Source organism: Malaclemys terrapin, chromosome 3 (assembly GCF_027887155.1).
Source record: "Malaclemys terrapin pileata isolate rMalTer1 chromosome 3, rMalTer1.hap1, whole genome shotgun sequence".
Lineage (NCBI taxonomy): Eukaryota > Metazoa > Chordata > Testudines > Emydidae > Malaclemys > Malaclemys terrapin.
This window is the reverse complement of record NC_071507.1, coordinates 93,009,924-93,031,450: the sequence shown is the minus strand read 5'-3', so window position 1 is coordinate 93,031,450 and position 21,527 is coordinate 93,009,924. Positions and strand designations below refer to the sequence as shown.

General features: G+C 39.2%; 1 protein-coding gene across 4 annotated transcripts in view; it reads left to right on the top strand.

Moving 5' to 3' along the window:
* The window catches only part of TIAM2 (TIAM Rac1 associated GEF 2), a 323,237-nt gene that overhangs the window by 285,972 nt on the left and 15,738 nt on the right, over nucleotides 1–21,527 (top strand). For all 4 annotated transcript variants that reach the window (XM_054022224.1, XM_054022226.1, XM_054022222.1 and 1 more), the window contains 5 exons: nucleotides 14,181–14,360; nucleotides 16,092–16,160; nucleotides 16,542–16,667; nucleotides 19,098–19,206; nucleotides 19,922–20,101. In XM_054022224.1, the coding sequence (XP_053878199.1) occupies nucleotides 14,181–14,360; nucleotides 16,092–16,160; nucleotides 16,542–16,667; nucleotides 19,098–19,206; nucleotides 19,922–20,101 (664 nt within the window). The remainder of the gene's footprint in view (nucleotides 1–14,180; nucleotides 14,361–16,091; nucleotides 16,161–16,541; nucleotides 16,668–19,097; nucleotides 19,207–19,921; nucleotides 20,102–21,527) is intronic.

The window sequence follows — 21,527 nt, the reverse complement described above, 5'->3', positions numbered from 1 at the left end:
AGTAAGCCAGGGGTGAAATCCTGGCCCCACTGAGGCCAATGGAAGTTTTGCTGTTGACTACAGTGGAGCAAGGATTTTGCCCCACATGTTCAAGGGAGGACTGCAGTTGTGTCTGACACCCAGACAAGGTCCTAACACTTGGCCTCCAATATGCACGAACTACTTAGTAAAGGACTTTCTAGAAGTGTATCAACATCTGCTGCAAATCCCAGACAGTTCCTGTCGGTTGTGTGTAGCATTGATCACGCAATTCAACCAAAATGAGTAAGAGCCATGACGATGAATTTGTAGTTCATTTTCCAGTTGTTCAAGCATGCCAAGAAGAAAAGTGTTTGTGAGCAATTGTGTGAACTTGTGACTCCTTCTGTGTGCTATCATGCTGGTTTTTCTGGCTTGAAGTAGTAACAGTCCTGACGATGTGTTACTGAAATTGGTGCAGACAACTCGAAGGAAGAAAACAAATCTTTTTCTGATGTTTGCATGTGAGGAAAATTGGTGAGAGCCACATTGAAATGTATCTTTCCTCTCTGCTACTCTGGGAAAAATCCCCCAGGTTTACATGTGGACAAAAAAAAAAGGAAGCACGATAGCAGCACCAATATAGTGCATCAAACACTAGTCTGCAATGTTTGTGATAGACTCTGGGGACTAAATTCTCTTTGCCAGCTGCAAAGTACTGGATTCATTCTTCATGGATGAGATGTCACTCAGTTCTAGTGACAATAACATTCTGCACATTTTTGGCTTGTAAGGCAGAAGCATTTAAGTACAATTTTGTCATTTCCATGTCTCTTGATGCACTCGGCAAGGACAGCCTAATAGCAACTGAATACTGGAGATGGAAGCACAGTTGTTGTGCAGTGCATGCAGGCACAGCACAAACGATGTCAGAGTCCAGAGAGAGAATCATTCCAGCCAAGTAACACATCCCAGTGTGTCTCTTTGAATTGTGACATGGGACAAAATGAGGAGCTGTCCATAATGAGGACATAATATCAGATAGAGAGCTGTAAAGCCACATGGAGAGCTGGAGAAAGGAACGAGTTTCTGGGAGCTATAATCCCTACATGAGTGGCCAAGTGCTCCTTAGACCTGTGTGGAAATAGCTGATAAGTCTATGGCTGTGTCTCCTCCTTGAGCCATCCCATCTCCTCTGGGGTACATCAAGTGAGCAAGCCCTTCATTCTTCTTTGTGCAGGGACTGCAAGTATGATGGGTCCTTTCGCAGGCCATATGCTGGCAAGGAGAGTATGTGTATCCCATCAAGCTATCCATCACTTATGCAGCTGTCACAATATTGTCCTTAGAGAACTTTCAAAAGGTGGAGTAATCTGCTGACCGTAGAAGAAAATCGGTACTTCAGCACCTATATAAAAGGAAGATGGATGATTAAAAATTATGCAGTCAGAAATCAATAGCTTGAAGAGCTTACCCCCTCTCCCTTCCCGCACATGGGACAGAATCTGTTCAGTCGCTCCAGTGCAACCCCAGGAGGCTTCCATGATGTTAACTGGTGTTACCAGTAACAGAATGTGGCTACCTCTATACCTTGTAAATGTTGCAGGGAGGCAGGATATTTCCCTCCAATCAATTTCTGATTATTTTGTTTGGAAACCACATCATCCTCACATAGGGCTTGATTTCATTGTTTCCATCGAATTCAGTGGATTTTGGATCAGTCTTTTAAATTTTAACTCAGGTTTTTGCTGTCACCATAAGTGCTTCTTTTTAATGTTTCATCTGTAGTCTGTGCGTTTAATGGGAAAGGATAAGGGTTACCATCTCTGTCTCTAAAGAATATGAATGGCAAAAATAAGATATTTTTGTAAAGAAGGAGTGTAACTGGAAAGTGTTTAAAATCTCAGTGGTTACCATAGAGCTATTCAGCGACAAAGAAAAGTTTCTTGAATACAGAACAAAGCTCTCTGTGCATGTGTATGTATGAACATTTAGAAGAAAGAATTCAGTATTTTGTGATGCTTCAAGATAGTTTAACTGAAATGTTAATTAATGTCAAATATTGTGATCATTATTGATTTTTAAAATGTCTAGAATTAAGTTCTTAATTTGTCAATTAAACTTTGAACAAGTAACAGTATCCAAAGATATTTGTAAAACATTTGCTGCAAAGTGAAAATAAATAAGTCGACCATCAGAAATAATGGTTCACGTTATCCATCAAATTCTTGAGAAATAAAAGACCATATCCCTCACACCCTATGCGCAGATCAAGTGAATCAAGCCTGAAATAGTAATACCTAGGGATTTCTGAACAGTTCATATTACAGAACCTGAAACCTACCCTAAATCAGGGTGGGTGCAGTTTAATGTTGTATGTGCAAACTTCAACCCAGGTTCGCAAATGGTTCAGGTGTATGTTATAAATGCAGCCAGCCCTTGCCCTCTCCATAATGGATCACTGCCTCCTCTAATCCAAAAGTACGTTCAGGGGGAACAGGATTCACCCTCTACCCTCATGTAATAAAGTGGGGGAAACAGGAAACGCATTCTTTAGCAGCGGCTTAGCAAATGGGCACAGGAACAAAGAGTCCATAATTCTTAGCATACTATCCAGGGAAGCTCTGGAGTTCCCTAGGGACAGCATGCTGGGGAAGAAAAGCCCTTCATACCTAGCATGTGATTGCTATGGAATCTCAGGGTTTCCCTAGCCAGAATGCCTACTCATTATGAGGTGTCTCACTGCCACTGTGCTCATGTATAGCACTGCCATAGCATGAAAGGTCCCAGGTTCCTCTGTATTATATAATATAAAAGTGTGTGTGTGTGTGTGTATTTTAGAAGGGATATAAATCCTCGTGATTCAAGCTACACGCTAATAACAAACTGAGTGGGGGGAGGTGGAGGGTTGTTTAGGGATAAACTCCCCTGTTAGGCAGATTATTCCATAATTGCCCATTACAGGGATTTCTTGCATCTTCCTCTGAAGCATCTGACGCTAGTCACTGTTAGACACACACAATGTTAGTAGGTAAATCACTGATCTGACCCAGCTTGGCATGGCAGTTCTTGCGTTCATTTTTAGCTACCTAGCTTTCTGTCAGTGGTATGAAAGATGGCAAACATCTGTCCCTACAGGGAATCTGCACATTGCTTACAGCAAAAAGGAACAAACATATTTCTATTAATCTTAAAATAACTTTTTCTAAGGTGGTTGATTATTTTATGTGTAGATTTTGATGGTGGATATTTTGTTGGGGACAGATCTTGTCTGGTTATCACATTGCTAAAAGAAAAAATAATGTAAGGGTTTGTTTTGTCATTTTTCACTTTTTTTGCTATATCCAGCTCCTAGAAAGGAGATGGAAATATTACTAGAACACTTGCATTTAATTTTTGAAATGAATACATTTTTTTGAAAAACCTGTTAATTGGTGACATCATTTAACTGGCATGTGGCTAGCTAATAATCTAGACTTAATTAGCAAGTCTGGGAAAGAATACCCTCCTAATACGGAATTAAAGCAATCATCATTGTTCTATAATCAAGAATAAAGATATTTCTGAACCTAGAGGTTAGCACACTGTTTTCAATCATGCTGTATGAATTGAGGAATTCTTTTTAACACTGATCCACTGAAGAAAACAGATTTTTTTAATTGCCATCATTTGTGTTTGATGCAGAAAAAAAACGGCAGAACAATCCCTCTCTTTCCATATAATTGCACCTTAGTGAAGGTGATGCTGAAGACCTAGCTTGCTTGATTCTCAAAGCATTAAAATCCCATAGACATTACCGTGGATAAGGGGGTTGAAACGTTGCTCGACCCTTTGAAAACATCCCCATCATTCAGGTTTCAGAGTAGCAGCCGTGTTAGTCTGTATCCGCAAAAAGAAGAACAGGAGTACCATCATTGTAACCTCTACATAGTGTCCTTTGTTTGAATCTCCCCACTTTTGGCACTCCAGTGCACCTCATGTCTTGCCATCATCTAAGGACAGACATGGTCAATCAGCAGGATAGGAGGTGGGTACTACCTAGATGCCTTCAAAATGTTCAAGAGTACTTAATAGTATGTCAAGGATTAAATGGTTATTGGTTTGTTGACAGGCAACCACCCCGCAACAGGGCCTTACAAAATGGTTAATGCTGAACTACCAACTGGGAGTAAAAACTGAGAAGAGGTGGAGGGAAGTTGCAATAATTAAGAGAGCTAAATTATTCCCTTGAAGCAGGTAGAAGCAGTGTGCATGTATCCAAGGGCAATATTTGGCATATAGTTTGGGTTAAAAATGAAGGTTCCTGGGTACTATATTGGGATAGGGAGGGGAAAGTGTAGCGTTTAAGGGCCCATTCCTGCCAGATGCTGAGCATCTCCTCAGTGGCGCTGAGTGCCTTCACAGCAGTGGGCCCCAAAAGTGTTCGTAAATAGAGGGAAACTGGGGAAGGAGGTGACAGCTTTTTATTCCACTGGTAGAGCACAGCCAATTAACTAAAGAATTGTTTATTTGTCTTGTAGCTCTTTGGCCCAGCACCTTTACTAATGGTATAATATCCTATAACGTTTTGCCTAAAGTCACATTTTATAAGTGATCTATTTACTAACAGGATATTTTTGTGAATTGATTAGCATAAGACCTAGAGTGCCCTTTCGAGCATGAATTTATTAATGAGCAGCATAGTTTAGAATGTTTTGTATCAAACTAGAAAGTTCAAATAAAGGACAAGCACAGTTATATAAACAAAACATCTAGCAAACTGCTCGTTTCTTTTTCCATTTCAGAGCTCATTTGTAACCCACACCATTTAGTGGCAAATACACTTGACAGAGCATCAGCATTATTGGTAAAATCACATTGACCTTCAGGGCAGTCCCTACCCCAGGGGTGTTTTAGGTATCTGGCTAATTTCCTTACAGAACCTGATGTAGTTGTTTAAGTGGTAAACTTCACTGGCACCATAGCATTCTACTAGCAGGTATGTCTCAGGTGAGATTTGGTCTACATAAAACCATATTCTCTCAAACCATGAGCTGCCATTTACAACTACACTCTGCTTCTTTAAAAAAATAATAATCCTGTTATCTGAATGCACTTAGCATTTTTTCCATGATGTTGAAAGTGTTTTAAAAGTGAAGGTACACAAGGAATTCTGTTTACGTTCCTGTGCAGTATTTAGTCCAATTAAAGCTGAGCACCAATAGTATCTCAAGTTTTCATTCATCAACTCAAAGGATAATCACTGCAGAGCATTTTTGCATGTTGCAGTTGTTGAGCTCAGAGTGTAAAGGTGTAATAGTGTGAGATCTAAAGGCTTGCTCAGAAAAGCCTTTTCCTTGGGGAAGTTGATGGTGGCAATCCACAATGCCTGCCTTCAGGAGGAGTAAAACCAGAGCTAAGAATTTAAGTTTGGGCTCACAAAACTCAGCAGCAGGCAGCAGCAATTTATGGGTCTTTGCACAGGATGTTTTCTGTAACAGGGGTTCTCAAACTGGGGGTTGGGACCCCGCAGGGGGTCATGGGGTTATTCCATGAGGGGTCGTGAGCTGTCAGCCACCACCCCAAACCCTGCTTTTCCTCTAGCATTTATAATAGTGTTAAATATATAAAAATGTGTTTTTAATTTATAAGGGGGGGTCACACTCAGAGGCTTGCTATGTGAAAGGGGTCACCAGTGCAAAAGTTTGAGAACCACTGTTTTATAGTAAGTACTGGAACTGTTTTCATAAAAGGACATTTATTTAACAAGGTTAGGAAGGTGACCAATTATACATGCACTAGAGACTGCATGTTTCTTCAGATGAATGGTTTGGTCATTGCTCTTAGTAGGAGTGAAAGCGTAAGTGAACACTACATCAAATTACTGTAGCTAGTAATTGAATAATAGATTTCTAGAGAGGTGTTTGCTCAATAAATAGCTTTATTACAGTGGTCTGTGTTTCAAGGTGTTTTTTCAATTTTTTATTTATTTTATTTTTGTTGCACCCAAGTAATGGCATTTTTGTGTGTGTCCGTTGCAATGCAAACTGGATATCTATCAAATGATGATTCAGATCACAGCAGGGAATTGTATTTGTTTTACCAAAGGTTCACTACCACTTGGAAATAACTAAAATATTAACATTTCATTCCCTTTCTGAGCTTTCTAACAAATAATCTGGGACAGCACCTTTATCTGCAGGAGAAGCAGAGGCTGCAACTGTGGACCCCTCAGGGGAAATAGATTTTAAGAAAGTTGTGACACTACATAAACAACAGAAAAGCATGCAAATCCCCTGCCTGAAATCTGCTGCTCCTTAAATTGCATATGTTAATGACTGACTGCATCAGAATAAGCAGAGAGGGAAGGAGGAGAAAGGCAATCTTTTTAATAAGGTTATAGGATAAAAATACAGTAGGGATTTAGGGAAAGTTATTATATACACTTCATTATTATGTATAGACTGAGAGGTGCCAACTTTTTCTAAATCAGGATGTCAGTCTAGATGTCTGTCTATCTGAAGTTTTGCATGATACATTAAAGGCCTGGACCCTGCATCATTGCAATGATTTTCTGTTTTTCCTTTGACTTCAGTACAAATTGGATCAGGTCCCTAATTTTCAGAGGTGTTGAGCAAAACTCCTGTTAATTCAGTGGGAACTGCAGGTGCTGAGCACCTTGAGAATGCAGGCCTAAGTGTCTTACATAACAGTTCACTGGATGCAAACTTTTGTACATTTCAAATACTGACATGCTGTATTGTCACAAAGGAGTGTTAGATATTTAATTAACACACAAAATGCTACTTGATCAGCAAATATCTCAGCAGTTTTTTTTTAAATTAAGTTAGTATTAATTAAAAGTTCTCATGTTTTAATTAGAACAACTTTCCCTTGTCAACGTTATTTTACACTCTTCATAAGAAAAGCAAATCAATGTTTTTACTAATGGCATTAGAGTTCTGATTAAAATTATTGAGACTTGGAACTTCAGAGTTAACCTTAGCTCAGCTCAATGTGTCTGGCTATTATATGAAATACTTATCGTTGTGTTTCATCCTCTACTTACTGGGTATGCTGCTCCATCCCTAAAAGTAAATCTGAACATGCTTAGTTTGCAGATCAGGCCCCGAGCGCTTATGAGATTTGCTTCTCTTTAATCTACTTTGCTTTTTTACTAGTAATATTTTAATTAAAAAGCATAATCTCAAACTGAAACAATCCTAAACAAAACAATGCTTCCAGATAGCACCTTTTCAATTCATACTGTGATATTTGGAGGATACTTTAGAGTTGTATTTGTTTGCCTGAGCACAGTGCACTTAGTCACACCTCACTGTACTTTTAAAAAGACACTACAGATTCTTTACCTGTTCTTCTGTATTGATCTAGAGAAATCTTATCCCTTATGCGCTGTAAGACTTCAGAGATGTTTTGGCACTCCATAGTGTCAAAAGATGATATCCTGGTATTCATTAAGAATTGTTATAAAGTATCGTATCAGTGGATAAAATAGATTGTCAATGGGCTAAAAATCTGCTTATAAAATCTTTGTATTAGGCCTCTCTGCAACCATTGAAGTGAATCAAGTTGATCCAAAGTATCATGGAGCCATGTATTAGAGAAAGTTATGGTGCTTGCACAACTGATGGTTTTCAGACATGATTGAGATATTTTAACAGTATTAGCAAGGGTCTGTTTCACATTGTGAACAAATGGCTTTGGAAAGGTAATTACATTATCATAAACTAAGCTACTTTTAGTTAGTGAACAGACAATTCTATTTTGTTGTTGTCCTCAAACTTAAAAAAAAAAAAAAAAAGTGATGTCCAAGATGCAAAATCCTGAAACTGGCCGATTATAAGTGACCATCTGCAATAACTAGAGCTATAGCAGTACAAGAGTTCTGCTATATATGTTTTCATTTTATTTTGTCTCTTACCCCACCTCCAGTGCCACCTATTATCAGTAACCTCAATATATCTGCAGTGAAAAGCTCAGTATGGTAGTTTCCAGTGACAACCAGCTGACTTTCAATAATTCCCAAACTCTGGACATTTTTTCAGATTTTCAGCCAAATGAGTGATTTAGTAGAATGTATATCCTGTCTATATATGCACAGCACCTGGGGAGTTTATAGATGATTTTTTTCCCAGTGAAATGTGATTCCCTAAAAGGTTCTGCCTTGCAGTCACCTGTCCCTTAAGAAACTACAACCTGCAGATTTCTGTGCTTGAGAATGGCTTTGAGGGGAAAGCATTTTCCATTCATAGGGTGGGTGAAAGAAGATCAAAAGCACTTTAAATAGAAAAATCATGAAAACTGGGTCTACCCTGTCTAGCGTTTAAAGCAAGTGGAAACTTTATGGGCTTCTACGGTTTTCTTCTCCCACAAGAGCTGATACTAGAGAAGGCCTTAAGCCTACTGTTCATTTCTTGGAATCCCACTGCTTTTCTTCTGTTGACCAACTGCGTTGCTAATCCAGTCTCATTCCTGGAAAATAATAAGCTACTGGTACATCAGGCAACTAACTAGATAAGGATTCAAGTTTAAAGTGTCACCTTCTCTCTCTGTCAATATGGTAGTAAAGTGTCATTCTATTTCTTCATGATGATAAATCAACATGATTCATCTTCAGATAATAAATTCAAAGAATTAATTACCTCCACATAGATGCAGGCATTCTTTATAAGAGTACACGACTCTGAAACCAAAGCAAATATACATCAGTAACACTGTACATATGCTCTGTCTCGTACTGTATATCAAGTGATGGGCTAGTCTACATTTTAGATATGTATTTATATATAAAAATTTTGTTAAGGTTTCACACTCATGTATTTTGTGTGTGTGTGTGTGCGTGCGTGTGTGTGTGAGAGAGAGAGAGAGCCTCCTAACAAATGTTATGTTAAGGAATTTTCTAAGCCTACTCAAAAACATTCCTGTTAATCTCTTTTTTTCAAACAAATGCGAGCTAGCTGGCAGAGCAGGCATTGGAGTACACGTGGTGCTTAAATGAGAAATGGTAAAATAAACAACACCGAGAAGGTAACACTAATTAACCTCACGGAACACTGGTTTTCATTCAATATCATACACTATCAAGTCACAGTGTGTCAGAGGGCAGCCATGAAATTGTGCTGGAGCTTAACCAGTTCTGATTAATGTCATGTGCTCTTTCTCCAATTAATTTTGCATAGATTTTTACTCTGCAGGGAATGGCACAGCTTCAGAGTGCCATGGGCATAAATGCCACATAGGAAAGAAAATACAAAAGGTTAATCATAGCTCCCTAGTAAGGGGATTCTTTGTTTGGTTAAAAAGGATGTTCTCAGAGTATTTTTTTTCTCGAATACATTTTACTCAGTGTTTTTGAGAATCAGACGTGACTCATAACCAAGTTTACAGTATAAGCATTACTGCTAATGCCTGCTTGGGCCCAAACTCACGGGAGAATCTGGCAATATTAAGCACTGGCATGTTATATCTTTGCCCAGAACAAATCGCTCTAAAAGGTCTATTAAGATATTCCCTATTTACATAGACCATTGTAGCCAAAATATAGGGAAAATTGTATTCTCATTTCTTAAAGCAAAATGCATAGGACCAGCGTGTGAGCAACGACAGAGGGTGGGAAAGGAATTTCTGCCCCATTGTGTGACTCCTCAGGGACTTCGCATAACAGCAACCTCTGGGGTGTCTTCCACATCCCTATGGGGTGGTGGGGAGAGTAGGGGAAAAGAAACAGGATCGTGACCTGGCGCCCTTTACATCACCTTGTACAGGTAGACCCAGTGTGGTGGTAGAAGTATTGTACACAGCCACATTGGAAAACCTGTTAAAATAGTCAAATTAAACATGACACAATTAGGACTCTCTCGATTCTATCCTGGAATCCCAGTATGTAAATTTATGGACCCTAAATTAACACTCATTACCTAGTCTCACTTGACCTTTGAAATCTAACATAGTTGTCTTTTTAGATATCATAGAATCCTAGAATATCTGGGTTGGAAGGGACCTCAGGAGGTCATCTAGTCCAACCCCCTGCTCAAAGCAGGACCAATCCCCAGACAGATTTTTGCCCCAGATCCCTAAATGGCCCCCTCAAAGATGGAACCCACAACCCTGGGTTTAGCAGGCCAATGCTCAAACCACTGAGCTACCCCTCCATCCTCAACCCAGGTTGAACTTCACTGTGCATTGCCAAAGGGCTCCCTGTAAATGACTCTAAGCTATGCCAAAGGCTAGACAGACTCATGTTTGGCCACAGGATCAATGCAGCCATCTTCCCTCTGCCCTTTCCCCAGATCCTGCACTGAGCGTAGCTCAGCTGGACCTGGGGATCTGCTCCCCATTCGGTTATCTGAATTGTTATTTTTGTAATACGGTTTGGATTCAGATGAATAACAACACCTTATGAAGTTGACACAAAGTATCATTACTATTTACTGAGCGCCAACAATCTGCTTAGCACTGTACAAACATAAGGAAGAACTAGCACATTCCAGGAACCCAAAGACTAAGGCAGAGATTATCAAAGTCATCTGGGTGAAGCTGGTGGCCATTTGGTATCTGAATCCCATAGGTGGCTTTGAAGAGCTCAGCCTACATCAATGACAGGTCACGTACTATACATATCATGCTCTGCCTCTTATATTGTGTACCAAGTGATGTATTTGTCTAGATGTGGCAAAGGTGGTGATGAGGAATCTGCATAGGAAGGCTTTAGAGGAAAGGTGTGTTTCAAGGAGGGATTTGAATGTAGCATGGGAGGTCACTGAGTGTGAGGAGTAGTCAGCTGGGTCAAGCACAAGGAGCAAAGACGAGAGTTGAAGGAGGTTGTGAACTGCATATTAAGGGTGGGTTGGAAAAACACAGGTAGCAGGATGAAATGAAAAGCAGGAATTTTATGCACAGGCATTGGTTTGTTGTTATAGAGTTGCTCATGAATTCTGGGCTGCTGGTCCAGACAGAACACAGTGGACCTTTCATGGGAATGGGACAAATCCTAATTGAATTGGCCTCATTAGCACTGACCCCCCACTTGGTAAGGCAACTCACATCTTTTCATGTGCTGTGTATTTATACCTGCCTCTGTATTTTCCACTTCATGCATCTGATGAAGTGGGTTTTATCCCACGAAAGCTTATGCCCAAATAAATGTGTTAGTCCCTAAGGTGCCACAAGGACTCCACATTGTTTTTACTGCAGAAACTGTTCTGCAAAGGGCCACATCCTGTACTGCTTTGCATCTAGCGTGGCCCTTCACAGCTGTGCAAAGTGTGCAGTGCAATATGGGTATCATTGGGTAGCATTTCATACTTCCTATCGGGTGTAAATGGCTGCAACCAGGAATGAAGAATCTGCCCCCAGGGAGTGCACAGCCCCATGTGCATCATGGAGCCAAGTTCTGCAGCACCCCGCTTCTCAGGGGATGACAGTAAGTCTGCAAACTGTAAGGGCGTACAGGCTGGAAGCCCCAGCTAAGGCAGGGGGCATGTACTTTGACATTTGAGGACTCGACTTGCTTTAATGAAAGCTGCCCTGACATTTTAATAAAAGAAATGCATGAGATACAACAAGAATTTAGTCAGGAAGAGGGTGGGAAAGCTCAGTTCTCAAAGCTCATGGTCCTTCTGCAAAATGCCTCCAAATAATGCTGCGACATCCCGTGCCCCTTTCAGGGACTTACAGAAGATGACGCATTCAACATTAGTGTTCAAATGCATCTTTATATAATATGTATATAATTTATTACACATTTTTTTCTTAGAGTAATACTGTGCTTTGCTTAAAGCCTTCAATGGGCTATCTAGTAACCTTGATCAATGGTTGCATTCCCAGGGATGTCCGTCACAGCTGCCCACACACACCTTGAGCTGTATTTCGCCTGAAGTCTAAGTCATTATGACACAAATGTCAAACTTTCTGACATCAGAAACAAAGGAGACAAAACTCAAGTGTTTTGGAAATTCATCCTCTTATAAAGGTTCTTATAAAATTAAACCATGATTTGCTAAGTGCAAGGAATAGGTTTTTTTTTTCCTTCCAAAAACTGCTATTTTTAATGCCACAGAGTTGTGTGTGATTTTTGACAGATTTCAACAAGACAAAGCTGGAATCTCAACAGATGCCATTCAACGTATACTGTATTTTGTCAAATCCTATTTTGTGCTGTAAATATGGCCCTTCACTAGATTCCGCAGTCCTGAGAGCTGTCATTATGCAGGGATTGTGTAGTAGATGCTTGCATGCATTAGTGATGCAAGGTACAGTAAGCACTGTGTGAGAATAATAGCCATTTAAAGTCAGGGACTGGAAAGTCCTACATTGATATGGCGTGCATTGCAATTGTTTTGTCATTTTAAAAAATTATATCCACTTATCTGGATGTTAGGAATGCATATTTATTTTGTCCAATAATTGATTGGGATTTTATGGTGTAATTCTATGATGCATGTCGCCTAATTGTTATAGGAAATCTGACAGAGAACTTTATCGTTTAGGAGCTACTTCCCTAAGCATCAGAACTACTGTTTATTTGTCCATTGGATGACACCATAACATGGCAAGCCTTTGTAGTTTCTGTTTCAGGTTTTAGCCTGACATTATTGCTTAGAGGCAACAGAGGGTTCTGTGGCACCTTTAAGACTAACAGAAGTATTGGGAGCATAAGCTTTCGTGGGTAAGAACCTCACTTCTTCAGATGCAAGAACAGGACCCTCTGTTGCTTTTTACAGATTCAGACTAACACGGCTACCCCTCTGATTATTGCTTAGGACACCCAGCTCTATATTGTGGACTAAAGCCTGTGCTATACTGAGTTTGGACTCAGAATAGCTGAAAAGGGAAGGGAGTGGAAAGGAGCCACCTTTCTGCATCCCTAATTTGGGGCCAGCTGAAATGACCTTTGAAGTAATTTAGAGCAGCCTAAGGGCTGCTGTATATTGCACTGACTGCTTTGCTGAATCAGTGCCTTAGTTTAGAACCATGAAGGAAGCATTTGTATACAGACTCACACATGTGTGTAGCAGATTTCATTTATGGCTTGATCTCCTAAATAGAATATAAGATATGGCACAACATTTTGTGCCAATCCAGTATTCGTATTAGACACTCCAGGTACAGTATTAGTAATACAAGTATTTGCAATCCTGATCACTGATTGGGGAGAAAAGAACCATTGAGTGTGGTACAAGGAGGTGTATACCTGCGAGTAATAGGGTAGAATTGGACAATAGAAAATATAGGCTGATTATCATGGAAAAATTGTCTAAGAATGAGGACTGTGGAATAGGCTTCCTAAGGCGGTAGTCATATACCACATATGCTGAAAGTAGTCAGATACCTCAGAGCCTCTGAGATACCTCAGTGCTGCTCATGGTATAAGGTTGTAGTCAGACATATAGGAGTGTTGGAAATCCTAATGCTTGTGTAATTTAAAACTGTGCTAGACTAAGCACTCTGGGGTACACTAGGAAACAGTCTTGCACTGTCAGGAGGCATTCTCCTGTTTTCTGCCATCTTTTTCTTCTAGGATTCACTACCCCGTTTTGTTTCATCTCCACCTCTCATGCTGCCTGAAAAACTGTTTTTATCTCCTTTTTTACTATGGTTACAATTTTCAAACATCCCTAAGTGATTTAGGTTCCTAAGTCCCATTTTCAGAAGTGACTTTGACACTAAAGCTCAAGTCTTGTTGAAAGTCAATAATCTGAAGCAGATGATAAATAAAAACTACGTTTTGCTAGTAAAAAGAAAGGTAAAGAACATTTTATTTTCTGTTCCTTCCTATCCCTCTGGAGTGAATGTGGCAAAAGAGAGGAGAAATAGATCATACAGAAAGTAACTTCAGACAATACTTAGTATCAACACAGATGTTGCAGATTGAGCATGATCTTGTATTTCTTGCACACTTCAAACATCCATGGAAATCAATACAAAAAATGCTGGATCAGGTCACTAGAAAATTGCAAATTTTACAGTTTTGATCTGTGAAGCAATATTTCTTGTAAAGGACGACATTATACCACGGAGTGTTTTCCTTTATGCTGTATTATACCTTCAAAGCAATAGGGAGTTATGCTTAAAAAAATCAATGGCATGATATGGTCCAGTGAATAGAATAGGAGCAAACATGAATCTGTGAATCCCCTTTCCTTATAGGAAGTTCTAAAAAGGCTGCACCTACATTTTGTGTCATATGTTTTCAAATGTGTCTACTTCTTTTAATCCAACAGAGCACCGAACAAATCACTACGTTGTGTCAGAATTTTCCTGAAGTCCAGGCAAACGGCATGGAAGGACAAAAGGACAGCCAAGATCTACCCCTGCGACCTCTGGTACGAGCCCTGTCTGATGCAGATAGGTTGAGAAAGGTCATCCAAGAACTTATGGACACTGAGAAATCATATGTCAAGGTAATAGCTAAACAGGAGTTTTTTTTCTATATTCTTCCTGTTGAGCTCTACAATGGTTTGCATACTATACTTGTACATTTTCAGGCTTTTAGGTGTATAAGCTGACCACTAAAAGGGCCTGAGCTTACTCACATGAGCATTCACATCACCTTCAATGGACTTACTTTTGTGAGTAAAGGCTGCAGGACTGGGCCCTAAGATTTCAGCTCCCTGGGCAATTTGAGATGTATTCCTACATACAGAGGAGTGGAAATTCATGGGCAGAGGGCATCTGCAAGATCTGAGGATTCGGATCGTCCTGTCAGGTCATCCAGTGGATTTTTCCATACTTCTCCAGAATTTAAGCTTTCATATATTTTTAAAGATTGGCTCTTCTGGTTATGAAGAATGTCATTTACCATGGAAACTAATGCACTGGTTAGTGCATAATTATTTTTTAATCAGCAGCCAGGGAGACTAAAACACATAATGTACAATTTCAGCTGTTTCTAGTAATATTAATTTGTTTAATTAGTAAATAAGGCCATACTTTTTTTGAATGCATGGCCCTTCTTTGACTAAACGCAAGCTAATTAAGTCTGGATGCCAAAACCAGTAACTTTAATTGAAAGTCTTGTGTGAAGCTTGGATTTGTTGACCTTCATCAAGGAAGAAGCCTGTTCACAATCCGCAGTACTGCCAACCTAACACTTGATCTCAAAATATATGCTATTAAGTACAGGTATTTTCTCGAATCAACATGCATGTGGGGGTCTAGGAGGGAAGGTTCCAAATGTATTTACATTAAAAATCTCAATTATCTCCAGCTATTCTTCCTCGAGCAAACTAGGTATATCTACATAAAATGGATCCCAGAAGAAGTCCAACTGCTCTTTCTTATATAGGGACCACTTTAATCAATGCTCAGACTTTGCCCTCAGATATTTGGATGCATCCACTTATGTGCAGGCATTTGGTAATCAGATAGTTTCATCTTGATCCCCCAAAATGCAAATAGCTTAAGGATGACAATTCAGGTGCTTTTTATCTTGTGGTTTAATATGGAAGTCATTGAGGTGTGTTGTAATAGCTGTCAAACATCCCAGATCAGGCAAGTCATAACATTTTGGTGCAGGGCTCTCAAGAAGACACACATTCTGCCCTCTCTGTAAGAAATTCTGCCACTTCTTTTTCAGGGTCACAAAGCCCTGCCTCGTAGACCCACGAGGCAGCCACGCACTTTGATGTGACATAGTAAGTCTTCCAGAGTAGCTTCAAGTCTGTGAAGAAATGACTGGAAAAGCCCTTAATCATGTTGCCCTAAAAATATAACAAAGCACTTTAATGTGTAATAAGATTTAAAAACACTACACATCATTTTGATTGTTAATACTAGTGTTTAACGGACTTGCTGCTGTTCACCCAACCTGTATGCTTATGAACCTTGATGTTGTTCATGTATTTCAATATTTGTGTTCTTCATAAAACCACCTTCTGTAATATTTTTATACCTCTGTGCACTAAAACAACATTTCTTTGTTACACTGTGCAGTTTGGGGCTATAAAACTGATAAAGCTTCAGTGTTAGGTTCAGATTAGCATGTGTCTAAATTAAAAAATAGTTTTTAGTGTTGCAAAAAAGTGAATTGTTTCTCAGTTTTCTTCTTGAACATGATTTTTATACCCAGATCTCAAATGCAGCACAGTTTTGAATTGTTATATAAAGCTGAGCAAATTCTTTATTTCTTGCAGGATTTGAGTTGCCTTTTTGAGTTATACTTGGAACCCCTTCAAAATGAGACCTTCCTTACCCAAGATGAGGTGAGGCAATGGTTAAAAAAGATGTTTTCTTCATTCTTTTTTATTCTGTGTAAAATCACTTGACACTTGGGCTTTTCCATTGCTGAGAACATGACAGAGAAAGCAAACAATGAACATAACAAAGCATATACTATTGTGTTTTTCTATTTAGCACATTAGTTACATCTTTTGTAATGGTAATTATTCTCCTGACTAAAACATTTCTAAAAAATACTTTGGTATCTTTTAGCCACTTTTTCTTTGTGGAGTCATTGCCAACACTATTAAGAAAACAAAAAATCATTGACCTGTGGCATCCCTTTGTTTATAGCTCCTCTTTAGTGGATTGTCTCCTCATGGCATCCAGTAACGTTAGAAACTTCGTGTCTGATTTTCACACAGATGGAGTCATTGTTTGGCAGTCTGCCAGAAATGCTGAATTTCCAGAAGGTGTTTTTGGAGACCCTGGAAGATGGAATTTCTTCCTCCTCAGATTTTAACACACTGGAAACCCCATCCCAGTTTCGGGTAAACATGTGGTCTTTTAACTCATTGTAATGTGTTAGAGGTTTGTGCAGAGTTCTGATATTTAGGTTTATTCTTTCTCTCCTTCTCTTTCTCTCCATGTAGCTGTTTTTTATGTTTAAAAAGCTTTGCTATTTATTGCAAATACATATTTAACATTGCCTGAATTCAGAAATGAAAAATAAAGGCTAACTTTGCATTTTAGTTCTTCTCTGGGCACCATGGAAAAATGTGCCATTGAAAACAAGTACTGATTTAGATGTTCAGTATTCTATAAATGCACAATGCTTAAAGGTGCTGTGTTCTCTTATAGCAAGGTCATTATCACTTGGCCAAATTCTGCCCTGCATTATGTCCCATGCAATCCATTGAAGTGATGGTGCCTAATTCACCTGCTACATGATACAAATAACCCCAACTGTAGCCTGTGGGAGTTCTCTCACATCCAGGGCCCATGGAGTGTAAGTGAAGGCAGAATATGGCCCACTGTATGGTTCTTCACATGCCTTACTAGCACCACTCACTCACCACCCACAAGAGGTGGGCTCCTATCCCATGACTGTTGTGTTATGGAACTAGGGGACAGTTCTGCTGTGTCTCCCAGATATGCATTGAGTTCTACTAAAGAAACGGGTTAAAAAGACTATTTTTTAAAATTTGTTGCTAACTTTTTTTGGTTTGTCTCCTTCCCCCCCTCTTTTAATGGCTCCTACTTTTTTATTCTGTCATTCTATGGATTGTTTTCTAATAAGATCTCTCCTGCCCTGGTAGTCCCCGGGACTCACAGTCCTTCCCAATCTTACCTTCATCCAAAAAAGGAAACACAAAGGCCCCCAGGAATTACCACCTTTCAAAAAAGATGTTAACAGGCTTGAAAATCATCAGATTTTTTTTATACCTTCTTCTTGTATCAGCCATTACTTTCTTTTCAACCATACAGTTGCCCATATTCTTCCCAACACCACAAGCTCCATCACATGGTATTTGTAAGGGTTTGCGTCAGTCACAAGCTATTCAACAGCATGACTAGTTATTAATACTTATATAAGAAGCAATATTGTCAGTGTAAAGTAAACTTCCCGCTACCTTTCCAATGGGATAAACAGGGTTTCTGAAGAGCAAATGATTGCATGTGTTTGCATATGCAAGTTCAGGAATGGAATCCCATTGTGTCTGTGTGAAGTTCCATTTATAAAATGTGCTGTTGTTAAGCAGCGGACACATCAAAACAGATTTATTTTTGCAGACTCGTGCCACAACATGACGCCGTTGGCAGAGAAAGGAATCAAAGATGAAGTAATTGGTGTAGCTGACCCACACATACTTGGGGCAGGGAGAGTGGAGGAGTACAGGGAATTATTTTTATATGTGCCGGAAAACTGTCTCTTCACACTTTTAAATTGACACTCAGGCTCATGCTAGCTGTGATTTTCTTTGTGTAGAAGACAGGAGGTATGGAGATGTAATGAGTAATGGAGAAACACTAGAATTTTATTATAACTACTGGGTTGTTTTTTTTTCTTGGATTGCTCTATGAAGTGGCACTAAGAAGGCAGATAATTACAGTATTAATCTTTACCTTGTATGCATTTCATTAGCTTATTTCCCAAAGATACACAATAAATAGGGAAAGCTCTTTTAAAAAAAAAAATGTCCTTGGTTTTTCCTTTTTAAAAAGTGAATTCAATGCTCATGAAACATGTCATTTTGATAGCACTGGAGACTGAAGTTCTCTATCATGAACAACACTGGTCCCCTGATGCATCTTTAATCCAGACCTGGAGGGATTAGTGAGGGGAGAGTCATTGCCCAGACCCTTGTAATGCTTGCTCTCATTGCTGAGGCTGGCTGCCAGTTGAGGCTCAGACTGACTTCAAGATGAAGTGGTTGTTTTGGTGATGTCCACAGGGAACTGGCTGAAACCGTTCAATCGTTTACTGTAGGCCACTGAACAATTGTCAAATGGGAACAAATTTTACCTACAAACCTGATTGGATTTGAATTTATAACCTAAAGCCAAAAGGCTCCATATCCTACTAGAACCCTCTCACCTATAAAGCCATACGTCGGAGAGGGTACACTTGCTTTTCAAACACCTACCCTTTGGAGAAATGCATTTCAACCACATTTTTCAGTTGTAAACTGAGCACATTTATAGGAAAGCCTTTGAAACAAAACAAATACAGAATCTAACAAGACTATCTGGCTTTTCAGAGTGGAGCCACACTTTAATGTTCTGGTATGCAGTGATTTCAGTTGTTAAATTAGGTTTATGGTTCTATGTAGAGAATATATCCTTGCCAGCATGGTTCAGAACAGATGCTGCCCTAGCTTGAAAACGGGGCCACAATATAAACTAGCTAAATCATTGCAGAGCCTTAATTAAGATTTTAATAATGAAATAAATAAATATGTTGATTATCTTGATTTCAGAAACTGTTGTTTTCACTCGGAGGTTCTTTCCTGTATTATGCTGACCACTTCAAACTGTACAGTGGATTCTGTGCAAACCACATAAAAGTTCAGAAAGTCCTTGAGCGAGGTAATTCATTTTCTTGATTGATATAATTCATCTGTATGACTTTATCTTCAAATAAATCACTATAACTAGTTTTAGCAATTTGAGTCTTGTGCCCCAGGAGAATTCTAATATTAAAAAAGGAGAAGTGGGAGGTCTTTTTATGTGAATATCTGTGATCTGTCCTTGTGGTGAAATGTAATCATGATCTGAGGCAATAATAGAAGAAGTTTACTTTTGTAACACCTCCAGGGTAGCTTGAATAGCAACAGAAGCTCTTTCCATAAGGCTGTGCTATCTACAGATTCATTTCACGCTTAAAAAACCAGCAGCTTTTAGATCTATTTTGGGGTGTATGTGTGTGTGTGCAACATATGAGGGTTTGTGTCAGTCAAAGCTGCAGAGAACTAAGTGTAGGCTGAGATGAAAGTGATAAATTAGTTCTTTCACACCGAGATCTTGGTGTTTGGTTGCTTTGGAGCAGACCAAGTTTACAGTACATTGAGAGATTTATGGACAGGAGATGCTCACTCAGCAACTGTCAGTTCTGTAACGTGTTATTTGTAATTATTATGCTATTAAAAGTCACCATTAATTATTCATTTTCTGCATTAAGCAGTGTTTGAAATACATATGAAAAGTGTCTTTTTTAAAAAAATGGAAGCATTGTGTTCGTCTGTTCTCAAATTAGTTCTACGACTTCCCCATTGAACTGACCAGCTTCCCTTTCTACATTTAGCCAAAACAGATAAAGCTTTTAAGGCCTTTCTGGATGCACGGAACCCCACGAAACAGCATTCTTCTACGCTGGAGTCGTATCTCATCAAGCCTGTCCAGAGAGTGCTGAAGTACCCCTTGCTCCTGAAGGAGCTGGTGTCCCTGACAGATAATGAGAGTGAGGAGCATTATCATCTGACAGGTATCGATTTTCATTCTTCTATGGAGACTAAAGGGAGTTTCAGGCCTTATTAAAATTGCGCAACTGTTGCAAACCAGCAGAATTTCTGTGTTATTGGAAAGTTTTCTCAAATCCTAGAGAGAATCATACTTACTTTCCTTTCTCTCCTTTAAAAAAAAAATGTGATTAAGAGCAAGCTGCTTTCCGTTGTTTCCAGGAAAAATCCTACTAGGTGCTGCAGAGTATGGATGTCTTTGGAAAAAATGGGTATGACCAAGAGCTGCCATGATGGTTGGGACCAAGCTTTCCACTCTGTATTATTCTTGGAACACAGTCAAGACAGCTCCATGTGCTCGCTTTTTTTTTTTTTTTTTTGAGCTAGGAAACGGTGAAGAAAGCTCCATCTTGTGGTTGTTCTTCACTGTCAAAACATGTTAAAAAACTCAGCCAAATCAATGAGAAAATTGCCTGTAACTCTCATTTTAGTAGAGATGGATTTATGACTTCAGAAGTTTGCAATCTGCCCATTTAGAAAGGAAAAGACCATCTGTTTAAGCACAATAGAAAAGGAAGTAGGGTTGATTATTTTCTAGCACCTAGTCCTCCAACTCTCACACAAACAAAACTCCCATTTGATCCTATATTTGGATTTTAAATTACTTCAATAGAACCTGAAAGCACTCAGCATCTGAGGGATCAGGCTTTTGAGGAAATATTTTATGGGTTAATTTTTTTCATTTTCACAACATACAGACTGAGCAAAAATCTATTGTAAGTGAGAAAGGTGAGGCTAACATCGAAGCAACAGGCTTATCAGGTATGGCCAGATACTAGTTCATCTGGTGCCAATGGCAAAACTTTCCTTTGATGTCAAATAGAGCTGTATAGAACCTTTACTGTTTGTTCTTGTGGAGGATTCAGAGTAAATGCCAAGTTAATACAGGTATCAGCAACCCTGATCACTTAAAGTCAAAAGTGCAACTATGCTATAAACCCCAAGAGCTGGGGAAACTCTTAAAAAAGAAAATAGCTTTTCTGCATCAAAAACAATCTTGAGATGAGTTGTTTGTGGAATAAACTTGACACCAAAATATGAAAGGAATGTTCAGTTAATAGTTGGCAGGGTGTGGGGAAGCGAACCTCACCTCTTCTGACCCCTTTATAAATTACTACAAAATCCAGTTGAAATTCAACGCCTTTCTTGTAGTAATAATAATTTTGTTTTTAAAAGCTGGTCTATAGAATTTAACCTCACGAATGTTTCCCCAAGATACAAAACACAAGGAGCCTGTGTGGTTGGCTACCATATTTCCTCAAGTCTTCCTGTGCTGAGCCAGACTCCCCTTTTTACAGTAAAACTCATGCAAACAGCTTATTTTAGTGTGGCTGTAGTCACACTTGAAGCTCCTAATGGCCTTATTCATTGATTCTTGTTTGTGCTAATGGT